General features: G+C 37.8%; 1 protein-coding gene across 6 annotated transcripts in view; it reads right to left on the reverse strand.

The window, feature by feature from the left end:
- Positions 1–12,038, reverse strand: part of bckdhb (branched chain keto acid dehydrogenase E1 subunit beta) — a 35,123-nt gene that overhangs the window by 21,253 nt on the left and 1,832 nt on the right. For all 6 annotated transcript variants that reach the window (XR_007483720.2, XR_007483719.2, XM_049729546.2 and 3 more), the window contains exons 2-6: positions 11,835–11,912; positions 10,978–11,046; positions 5,329–5,462; positions 3,848–4,003; positions 300–408 (exon numbers count right to left, since the gene is read on the reverse strand). Coding sequence is in view for 4 of the 6 variants with exons in the window: in XM_049729546.2 (XP_049585503.1) it covers positions 300–408; positions 3,848–4,003; positions 5,329–5,462; positions 10,978–11,046; positions 11,835–11,912 (546 nt within the window). In the remaining 2 variants the exon portion in view is untranslated. The remainder of the gene's footprint in view (positions 1–299; positions 409–3,847; positions 4,004–5,328; positions 5,463–10,977; positions 11,047–11,834; positions 11,913–12,038) is intronic.

A 12,038-nucleotide genomic window follows, 5' to 3' on the forward strand; every position in this document is an offset into this window, starting at 1 on the left:
ATGCAAATATTCAGCTGTATACGTCTTTCCAAAAGTATGTCTGTGAGTGAGCCACTTCCACCCCTTTGTGGTGGATAATTCATTTAAGTTCCTCTTAAATTTTAAAAATATTTGTTATTATAATGTGACAAGGATAAGCAATGTCGAATGTCAACGGATGGATGGACACGTTATATTTTACTAATAACCAGAATTAAATGTCTGAATAGTTTTAAAGGATAAATGAATGCTGTGTTTAATAAATGAGCTACAGTATCTAATCTTACCTTGCAATTTACATTCAAAAGAATCCAATTTACCTGCTGCTCTGTAAAGGATCTTGGGTTCAAAGAAAATGCAGGGATTCTTATCAGCGATGCAGGAGAGAAGTAAACCCTTGGCCTGCACTGGGCTGCGAGGTACTACAACCTGCAGACATAGATTTCATTGGGTTAAAGCCATGTCAAATACTAATAGTAATACAAAGATCATGCATAGAATTATTCTGTACCTGTTATCTTGTAATTATTTCCAAGATTTGCTCTTACAAACATGGAAAAATATAGTACGGAGTGAGAGACCAGCTAAACTCTCTTGACCACTACTCGTCTCATGAATTGGACTTACTGACACGTTTTTTTTTCTGCCACCAGCCTTCTCTTCATTTGCATAAGAAATATTAAAATACCAAAGCTTTTATTTTTGAGTCTTGGAGTCTTTTACTTAGGACTTGAGTCACGCCGGTCCCGACCGATGCGTGCATTTTATTGAGGAAAATCAACTACCACAATGTGAGGCATGTAAAGCCAATTAATTACATTGTAGCTAAACAAGTTACCGTAATTTTCGGACTAAAAGTCGCTCCGGAATATAGGTCGCATTAGCCATAAAATGAACAATAACGTGAAAAAAAAAAACATATATAAGTCGCTCTGGAGTACAAGTCGCATTTTGGGGGAAATTTATTCGATAAAATCCAACACCAAGAGCAGACATGAACGAGCAACAAGAGGCTAAACGATAGGTATGCTAACGTGGCATAAACACAAACGAAGAGCTGAGAACGGGCCTGACATAACGTTCAGAGTTATTCAAATAACTATTACATAAATAACACGTTTATAAAACCATCTGTGTCACTCCAATTCATTAAATCCATCGATCGTCCTTTATGAAACGATGCCGCGTATGCGCCGCGCTGCAGACGTCTAAATATTCTAAATATTCCACAGACCCATATAACGATATATAAAGTATATATCAAATAACTATCATATAAACAACAATATTATCAAACCATCTGTGTCACTCCAAATCATTCAATTCATCGATCAAATTCCTCGTCCTTTGTTAACAACGCCGCGCGTGCGCCCTGACGTCAGCCTCGTTGTTATTCCGCATATCTAGTATATAACTATATTGTAGCGTTAACAAAGTACAAGGAAAGACGTGGGTTTGGTAAACGGCTCTTTATTTAACAAAACAAACTTCCAGGCGTGTGGCGGCGTGGACTTCTAGCCACGGAGGTGGAAGAGAACTCCATAGAATAGGACCGGACGTGCGTAAAAGCCATGTCCGAGCCCCATCCACCGTCCCCGGACAGCCACCCGGCCGAGCGCCGGCCCACGACTTCCATCCACGGAGGTGAAAGAGAGCTCTGTAGAGTAGGACCGGGCGTGCATAAAAGCCGTGTCCGAGCCCCATCCACCGTCCCTGGACAGCCACCCGGCCGAGCGCCGGCCCCCGACTTCAATCCACGGAGGTGAAAGAAAGCTCCATAGAGTAGGACCGGGCGTGCGTAAAAGCCATAATAGTTTTTCAAACCTTCTGTGTCATTCCAAATCATTAAATCCTGCAAACTCTTTGTCCTCCGTGTCACTTACAAACAAAGCCGCTAATGATGCCGGTAGTACGTAGGGCCCTTCGTCATCTTCGTCATCCCGTGATCGAATCTTTGTCCTTTATGTAAACAACACCGCACCACTGACGTCACTTGAAATTCAAATTACGGTAATCCCTTGCTACATTGCAGTTTGTTTATCACAGTTTAACTTTTTTTCTTTTTTTTTTGAATTTTGAAAATTTGTGAAAAAAATTCACATATAAGTCACTCCTCAGTATAAGTCGCCCCCCACCCAAACTATGAATAAAACCACGATTTATAGTCCGAAAATTACGGTACTTATTTTTACAGTGGTGTAGTGGGAATAGCCATATCATATATTGCCATTATTTGTCTTTTCTTCTGGCATTGAAAATGTGAATAGCATTCAGGTCAAAGCAACAACAAAACAATGGCTAATATTTAGAGTTTGCTTATCCTCCGATGAAGCTGGCTGGGCTGATAATATGCGCAAAGATTAACATTCATCAGTCTGACCTTTGTTGGGAGACATGTTTACAACTTTCTGGATGCTTAGTCAAAGAGGTGTTTGCTCTAAATCATATCAACATTCTTTGGCTGTGGTGAGATAGACCATGTTTGTGATGATCACACGAATATTAAGAGGGGGACAGACAATGAGAGATGCTACTTGTATTCTGTTTTCTTGGAACAGACACAAACATACATGAAAATATAAATAACATGTAAAAAAACTGACTAAAATAACACTGAATCTAATGGTTACTAAACTTTTAAACATTATTGTATTGTTTTTAGATATGTCCATCGGTACATCATGAAACCTTGTGACACCCCTTGTTCTGAAGGAGTTGGATAAACTAAGTTTTTATTGGCTCAAAATGTTGATGAAGTGACTCTTGATGGGCTGAAAAGCTCATCCCCATCATCATGTGCCCACATGGCCAAGAAAAGGACACCCAAAATGTCAGCAAAATGTATTGCGTCATTTAATAAGGAAATTTAATTTTTAAAATTCAAATTAAAAAAAGAAAAGTGTTAATATCTTTAAAAAACAGTATAACTTTTATGTTTAAATGCAGATTCTGGTCTGCCAGTCACATTTCTTTGAATATTTCAAAATGGTTTTTAAGAGTTATGGTCCATTATATAATCAGTTCGAGATGCATCTTCCTAAATGTTTGAGGACAAGCTCAAACCACAGCCCTGTGTAACTTGAAACATTCAAGCTGACATGTCATCCCCCTCCACAGTGCTCCATGCGGGTATCAACACAAAATGGAATGGAAGGAAAATGCAAGAATCACTTCTCTGGGTTATGTAAGGCCAATAATGACACACTTGCAAATGGCGTTTTTTGTGTGTTTTTTTTTAAACTGTGGTTTCCATCATTAGTGGGTTGCAAAGGCTAATATAAAACATACTTCCATAACATACTGTATGTAATAATATAAAGACTGCAGCACACTATGAGTATTGTGTGATGTACTGTGTTAAGCACTCCACTTTCTCTAATTGAGTTGCACAGAGGTATTTTGCGTGCACGCACTATTAGCAATAAATTGGGATGCTCTAATAGAAGCACACAATCTGGATAATTGTATTTCATGAACCGTTTGAGTCTGTAAAAACCTAATACTGTACTTCATAAAATTCAAAATAATACCGATCGAAGCGATCCAAAGACAAAATTATTCGAGTTAAATAAATTCCATGAAAACAAATCATCAGTAACATAAAACCGATTTATACCAATATATTTAGTTTGTGCATTTCCCAAAATAATGAGCATGATCGGGAAATAAATGAGCACCAAACAACCTCCGGTGCTCATCTGAAAACCACACCAATATTTTTATCTGCACCTCTGCACATATCAACATATCACTGATGTTCATTTGGTATTTTGGTATTGGTATTTGGTATTTTATCCATCAACCAAAAATGAAGCATGCTTTTGAAATCCATACAATTGGGAAACTGTAGGGTGCTTGAATGGCTAACCTTAATGCCCGGACAATGGGCGAAGAAAGCCTCTGGGCTTTGGGAATGGTAGAGGGATCCATGGCCGACACATCCCCAGGGAGCCCGAATGGTGAGGTTGCCACAATCAAACAAGTTACCAGAGCGGTAGCGGTACTTGGCAGCTTCATTGACAATCTATAAAGAAAGCGATATGTTAGTTCCAATAAAAAATGTTAGGCGGCAATGAAACAAATGGAAAGGTATTGTTGCTGCATCAGGAAAAAAATATTGTCTAAATTTTAGGTTCTAAAAGTGTATGTTGGTGTCAATTCCATATACAGCAGCTAAAATAAGTATTTAACACATCACTGTTTTTAATCACTAAATAGATTTCCAAAGGTGCTATTGACATTATTTTCACCAGATGTTGGAAACAACCCAAGTAATCCATACATGCAAATAAAGCAGAACAGATCAGAAACTAATTTCAGTGTAACAATGTGAAATGACACAGGGAAAACATATCGAACATGGCACTTGATATTTATTTAATACTACTTTGTACAAAGGCCTTTATTTGTAATGACAACGTCCTAAGCAATGTTTAAATCTGGGAGATTCCGTGAGCTTCTTTTATGGATCTTGAGTTTCAGTTCTTTCCATAGATTTTCGATTGGATTCAAGTCAGGTGATTGCCTGAGCCGATCTAGCAGCTTTGTTTACTTGTTTTTAACCAACGGAGAGTTTCCCTGATGGTACATTTTGGATCATTATCAAGCTGAAATGCCCACCCTCGCTTCATTTTCATCAAACTCGTAACGAGGCTGGGCTGTGGGTTGATGTTAATTATTTATTTTCTGAATGATTGATCAATCGATTGAGTAAAGTATTTCAACATTAGCCTCAAACACCATCAATGCATAATATGTGGCATGCAAAGATGACAGAGCAGGGACACACATTTATCTTGTGGAGGACACAGTGCGACACTGATGGTAAGATATAAGGGGACTGGAGTGGCAACACCAATCTGAAGTCCACATGCTGGCTGTCAATTGGATTTGAAAATAATCCCCTCTCCTCATTTTTCTCTCATTCACTGCATGACGCACATGTACTCACAGCAGACAACAAGGATAAAGCAGCTATTGGAAGGGAAAACGTATTTTCGGAATGTAGGCTAGCGAACTAAACATTGCAGTTGGGCTGGATAACCAGTGACGCAAACAAAGATGCTCAAATTTGGATTTCAAAGTGCATTGCATGGCACCACACCTAAAAAAAAAATAAAATCAGGAAAACAGAATAGCTAAAAAACAGTACTACACTATCTCTACAATTGAGGTCACCATGGTATTCCATCTTTGCGCATGTTTTCAGCAATCATCTTAAAACATGTAAAATGTATTTAGAAATATACTGAATTCACTCTACATATACTTGAAATACAATGGGAGGGTCCTGAGATCTTCTTAGAATGTATACTTTGCTTCATATGTATTCATAATTCATATTATTACCTGGTCGAATGCGGGATAGATGTAGTCTGCAAACTGGATCTCAGCAATAGCTGTGGCTCCTGCCACAGCTACACCAATACCAAATCCCACAATTCCCTGCTCACAAAGTGGAGTGTTGAAGACTCGATCCTTACCTGGGGTGACATTAAGAGAAAAACATGTACATTGGCTACCTGCAAAAATCTAGAACATTTGGTTGATTGAAATGACAATAAATGCAACAGTCTCACAATTGGCTATATAAAAAATATAACCTACAGTGCACTTGGCAGAGGTTTCCCTTTCTCCTCCTCTCACACATTTACGTACCTGCTTGATTATTTCTGCTATGCAAGTAATGTAAAGTAATCTTATATTTAAAAATCCATCCCAAACAAAAAAAAATAAATAAAAAAAATCCTGAGACAGAAGCGTGCCACTGTGGCTTCTGAGATGGTCGCGAACTTTATGCAGGGCACTTTTCGTATAGACAGACAACCAATCATACTCACATCCTCGTGTAAGTCCACGCATTGCATAGGATGGGAAAGTCACACCTGCCAACACGGTTGTCACATATTGTTGGCAGGTCTAGTATTGCTCTGTTGAAAGCTACATTACAGAGAGGTGTTTTGACTGGAACGGACACAATTTTCTATCCCAGCTCTGTTAATTTGAGGTTCTAAAATTGAGGTAATAAAAGGCTATAATAACGATAATTATGGGTAACAATTGTGATCATTTAAAACATTATAAACGATTACACACAAAAAAAGCAATTATTGCATACGTCTATTGCAGATCATCAAACAAAAATTCTTAAAAACAATTTTATATAGGTACTGCAAAAGTACCACCGTTACAAATGTATTTCTTCACATAAATGGGTGCGTGCGTGTGAGTGTGTGCGCGCGCATATATATATATATATATATATATATATATATATATATATATATATATATATATATATATATATATAGTACGTAGTATATATTCACTATACATGTAACTGCAAATTCAATAATCACTTGGCATGATGTTTCATTTGACCAGTTTGCATAAAATGGCAAGAATCTAAACAGTAGACATTTTTAAATACTGCTACAGCACTCTGAAAATGCAATGCAAGCTTTTAGATGCAACAAACCTATTCAGTGATCCAGACTGAGTTAAAAAAAATATATGATGGAAAAACAGATCCTATTTTTGACAGGGATTCCATTTTCCCTTTCACCACCCTGTAATCTAAAATGCAGTCGGAAGAATGTGCACTCTAAAATTTGGATTAAGATAGTTATTTTTGCTTTCTCTTTACTTTCTTTGTCCGTCACAAACTGAAGGCCAAACAGGTGTTTTCAAAGGCAACGATTGTTGCATTCTCATCAGGGCTCGTCGCAAATGTTCAACAAAGGGTCGCCAGACATTTGCCTTTCTTGTTGCAAGAAAATCACCTCAACTCTTGGCAACCTTGAACGAACCCTAATGAACTCTGATGTGAACGTACATTCTGCTATCTTTGCCAATATTCGAAAATGTTCATCCCTCAGAGGGATAGGGGCTTCAGATGTGAGCAAGAGCATAGTGAGTGCATGGTTGGCCTTGTTGCCTGGCAGTAAGAAGACTCTGGGTTCAAGACAATTAGTGTGACGTAAAAGCGTTGTCTCTGTTATCAGCCAAGTTCTCTTTCAGGTGCACTGGCTTCCTTCCGTCCAATAATATGTTTGGTTAATTGTAGTACCGTATTTTCCGCACTATAAGGCGCACCCAAAAAGTTCAAATTTTCTCAAAAGCCGACAGTGCGCCTTATAATCAGGTGCGCCTTATATATGGACAATATTGAGCCACTACAGCAGGCGTGTCCGAAGTCTGGCCCGCGGGCCAAATGTATATACCTTATATATGGACAAAGTTTTAAAATGGGCCATTCATTGAAGGTGAGCCTTATAATCCGGTGCGCCTTATAGTGCGGAAAATACGGTATGTGCATCCAAATATTTTGAATTTTTTATGCTAATTTAATCAAAATGTGCAAAACACATTCCCATTTGTTATTAATTTGTTGTTGTAAACAAGTGATGCTTAAAAGGCTGGTGGTTGTGGTGGTGGTGGGCTTTCCCTAATTAGGAGGAAACCCTGCTCACCTAACTGTCTAAAGTCTCTGCGTACTTCTCCACTGCTACAAATTATCAGTCTACTTAAAACCTTTACACCTGCTAGTGTATTTCCAAATAGATGGCAAAGCAGACTAGCCGTATGGTCGGCGGCACGGGACTGTGGGATATGCTACTAGACTATACTGTCGGAGATAAGGAGACTACCGCATTGTTCTCCGTCTGTATGGGAACAAAGGTACGTTCCCCCATTAATGTTTGATTCTTTTAATAAATCCAGAAACATTTTATTTTTTTCGTCCCCCTCCAAACATAGCTTACTTTATTGTCCATCGCTATGTTTTGTGATCCAATCTAAATGTGCGACATTGTATCTGGTCCTGTCGTTTACGTATCGGCAAAACCTGCTAAAGGAGCAAAAAATTCTTTTGTGGAAAAATACATTTCCTCCAAACACAATTTTTTGGGCGGTGAATTGTAATTCATATTGTTTCCTTTTTGGGTTATTTTTGTAATTTTTGAAAATTCAAATAAAAGCTGGTGGATGGAAACCCACTGTGTGTGTCAGCTATGTGACAGACTGTTGATCAGTACTCCATGTGCCCCGCCTCTCACCCTACGTTTGCTGCTTTTGGCCAATGTGGAACACTCTTCTGGTTAAACAATTTGTTGATTTGGATGTACCTGTATTCTTGGGGTCATTGTCATGCTGAAAGGTGAAATTCCTATTTAGTTTCAGCTTTTTAGCAGACATCCAAAGGAATGGGGCCAAAATTGACCAATATTGAACTTCCTTCAGCTCAACTGAAGTCCCTGCTTCAGAGAGAAAGCAATTTTCTGGGGACATTTTTTGCAAAGAAAAATATGAAAAGACCTTTATTAATTTAACCAGAGCATAGTAAAAAGAGCCCGATATTATCAGTCAAAGAAAACTTGGTATTTTATTCAACGAGGCAGGAAATCTAAATATTTAAGAAATACAGTGATACCTCATTTTTCACGGGAGATGCGTTCCAGAATCACCCGTGATAAACAAAATTCAGCAAAGTCTCTAGAAATTTAAACACCACTGTGTTGAAATTTCCAACACGTAGTGTTTTCTGTTGGCCACGAGAAGCTATGGGTGTATTGTACATTAATTAGAAGTATGGTTTATCTTGCAAAGCACTGCAAAGTGTCCATCTTAAGAATTGCCCCATTACACAAACCTTGGAGACATTATGCATCGCAAAACCAAAGAGAGTCATGGTTGAGCATGAATTTCCTGTTGCATTGTGGTCCAGTACACAATATAAAATTTTTGTTAAACCATTCCCAATGCATTTACGCTACATAAACCTTTCCCATTCACTTAATAACTATTCCCACACTGTGCATGTATTGTACCTTTACAGTAAATAAAAGAACAAACACGTGATATTGTCTCGTGTCCTAACTCCTTCCGCACCAGTTGGTGCTCGTGGCCGGCTGCCGCCTCCTGCGCTTGAACTCAGTCACATACGCAGTGACGCACATTGCTCAGAGGCACGCCCACGCTATCAGTGTGTATTTAAATGTCATTCTCCCTTCACATATAAAGTGGCAATTTCAATTGTGAACTATGGACTTAACCAGTTGATTTTAAAATTTGAGAACTGAACTTTGAACTGGTTTGTGTAGAAAATGAACCAACACTTAACAGTTGAGTGTTTTTTTTAAAAGATGCTCAATAAATACTTTTCCAGACATGTTCAATAAATGCTTTTCCAATTTCAAAAACATAATGTAAGTAATTGTGATTTCAATATTGAATAAAATAATCGTGATTATGATTTTTACCCATAATCGAGCAGCTCTACTGCAGCGGCATACATATTTGATTGAAACCCACACATGAAAAAGGCCTTGGTTGCATTTGAATTTTTGGGGGGATTGAACTGTTCAGATATGTGTCCCATACGGGCAAAAAATTTTGAATCAGGCTGCAGTGTAAACCTAGCCTAATAGTATATTTTTAGTGAGGTAATGTGATCCAAAAGGGTGATGGTGGAGAGCCAAGACGAAAACATCATAAAAGCCATTCATATAGTGGCTTGCCCTGCATTAACCTCTTTTCTGTATAGTTGCTGCAGGTGGTAGATGTGTGCTCCTTCCCTTTCAGTAGTGAGAGGGATAAAAACAGCTTTGCGCTTGTCACTGTACACAAGGATGAGATGGAAAATAATGATCCCTCTCTAAAAGGTCAACATTTCTGACGTCAATGAAAACAAAGGCAAAGCCAGCTATTGTGCGATTGATTTGAGACTGCACATTATCAAAAGGAACAACCAAAGCAAACGCACCAAAATCAACTGAAAAGACGTGGAGACTATGATTTTAGACGATTCTTCTCTACATGTCATCACGTAAGAGAACGGTATAAATCAGCAGAAGTGTTGCTATTTGGAGAAGAAATTTGGCTGTTGGTTTAAAAGAATGGCAATACAACAACAATTTAAGATAAAAATGAAATGACAAAAACACACATGATGTACACTGTTATGTATGTGACCCTTTATGACATTACAGTCATGTGATAAGATCTTTCGGTTTATCTAGTGAGAGCTGAAAAGGCTCCACCATACTACTTTAATGGCTTTCTTGGTAGACTAAAAATAAAAAATAAATAAAAACATACTTGACTGTAATTTAACAATCATACTTTTTTTTTTTTAACTCATACATATCGATACAAACATCAAATGCCGCAAACGACTAAAGCCTTACTGATTTCAGTCAAATACACAAATGATGAAGTCAGCTTAATCACGTCACATCTCCGGGAGCTGTTCTAAGTGATGATAGACAGGCCTGGGGCATGTTTCAACAGTTGCTGTAGAAACGTGCAATGCATCAGTCTAGTGACAACTCCAGTCACAGGCATAGCAATTGCTGCTTCTCTGCTCTTTTGTCCTGTCTCTTAAATGCACAGAACATGGAAACAATTGCTATATATTGTGTTTTAATCAGTACATATTACTGCAGTTCCCTTTTCACAGCTGACATTTAACTGATTGGAGCAAGGACACACAAGTCACAATAACTTGCTCCCATTCAAGTTTCAAAAAAGTAATTGATAGCATGATGCTGTGGCGGTTAATGTGGTTAAACTTAATGTTTTAGTCAGGGCTAAAGTGTATTTATACCTGCAGTACGTCTTTGACAAATCAGTTACAAGCAGTACAATGAATAAAATGTATTTAATTTTAATTTTGAATTTAATTTCAATGCCACACAGATAAGATGATAAGGTATATACAATAGGCAATAACTCTAACAATAATTACAATTGTATTGTTCATAGAGAACTGTCACATATTGGGTTTCTGGGGCTATGGTGAAGAAATATTTGCAAAAGGGTCCTTTTGGTCCTCTAGGTGAACAGTGAACTCCAAACTGGAGCCGCAGAAAGTGAAAGGGGTTTTAAATACTCTGCTGCCACCTTGTGGAAAATTAATACAAAGCAGAGAAAAAGCTGCTTCCGACGTTTCATTTTGATGGTGAAGAAATAGATGGTATTGAGGTGGTTTAAACTTACCGTATTTGTCTCTCAGACCGACTGTGCATCGGAACACTCCACCGAACGCCACATCTTCCCCAAAGATGACTGCAAATAAACAACGCACAGTTACATTTTGCTCTGCATGAGGGATGTAAAACAGTCGTATAAAAACTGAAAGCAGGCTAGGGTCTGATTACATTGACAAAGTGAAATGGGCCCAGATTTAACAAAGAGAAGTTGTTAAGGAGCACTTAGCTCTAATGAATAAGGCATATGTGTTGGTTTTGGCATAAGTCTCACAAATTACGCAAACAAAAAAGTCAAACAAGTCGTTTTTGAATCAGTAGCATTCAACTATTTTCCACCGGTGTCCATCATTCTTCAGCAAAATGGTTTACAAAGAATTTTGAGACCGACTCTTCCATTTGATGATTTGATGAAGTGTTGAGATTGCAGTTCTTTGTGTGTACAATACTTCCCGAAAAAAAAAGTGCCCACACCCTCTCATGGGTAATTTGCACACTATCAGCGAGAACTTTAATTAATACACTAAATGGTGTGGCTTGTTACAAGTGATCTAGATACACTAGTGTATTTAGATGACATCTGGCAAGCTGCACCATTTTCTTGAATTTCAGTACAAGTGTCTGAGATGTTACACCAACAAAACATGTCATGTCGCTATGGATATTAAACTTCATATTCTCAGCTTTCTGAATGTAACAGTAGAATATGTAATATTGTTTTAAAAGCGGGATGAGTAAAAAGAAGCACTACGTTGACTTCTTGTTTTCCATGTTTAACAGGACTTTTGTCTAATATGATATACTGTGTGAAAACTAATACATTAAAAAATCTTTCAAACAAACAAAAAAACATTTTTAACAAAATACCTGCTGTGGGGTCACTTGAAAGAGTGTTGTCCAAGGCACTCGTAATTGACTGGAAAAAATTCATCTTCTGTGTTGGTCCTACGATAACGTACACATACAAAAAGATCAACAAGAAAAATATTGCTTAATACACTTCTTGCATAAGATATATATTAACCTCCCAGTTACTTGTGTAAGATTAAAAATGAGAACACTTAAAGAACA

This window comes from Syngnathus scovelli, chromosome 9 (assembly GCF_024217435.2).
Source record: "Syngnathus scovelli strain Florida chromosome 9, RoL_Ssco_1.2, whole genome shotgun sequence".
Taxonomy (NCBI): domain Eukaryota; kingdom Metazoa; phylum Chordata; class Actinopteri; order Syngnathiformes; family Syngnathidae; genus Syngnathus; species Syngnathus scovelli.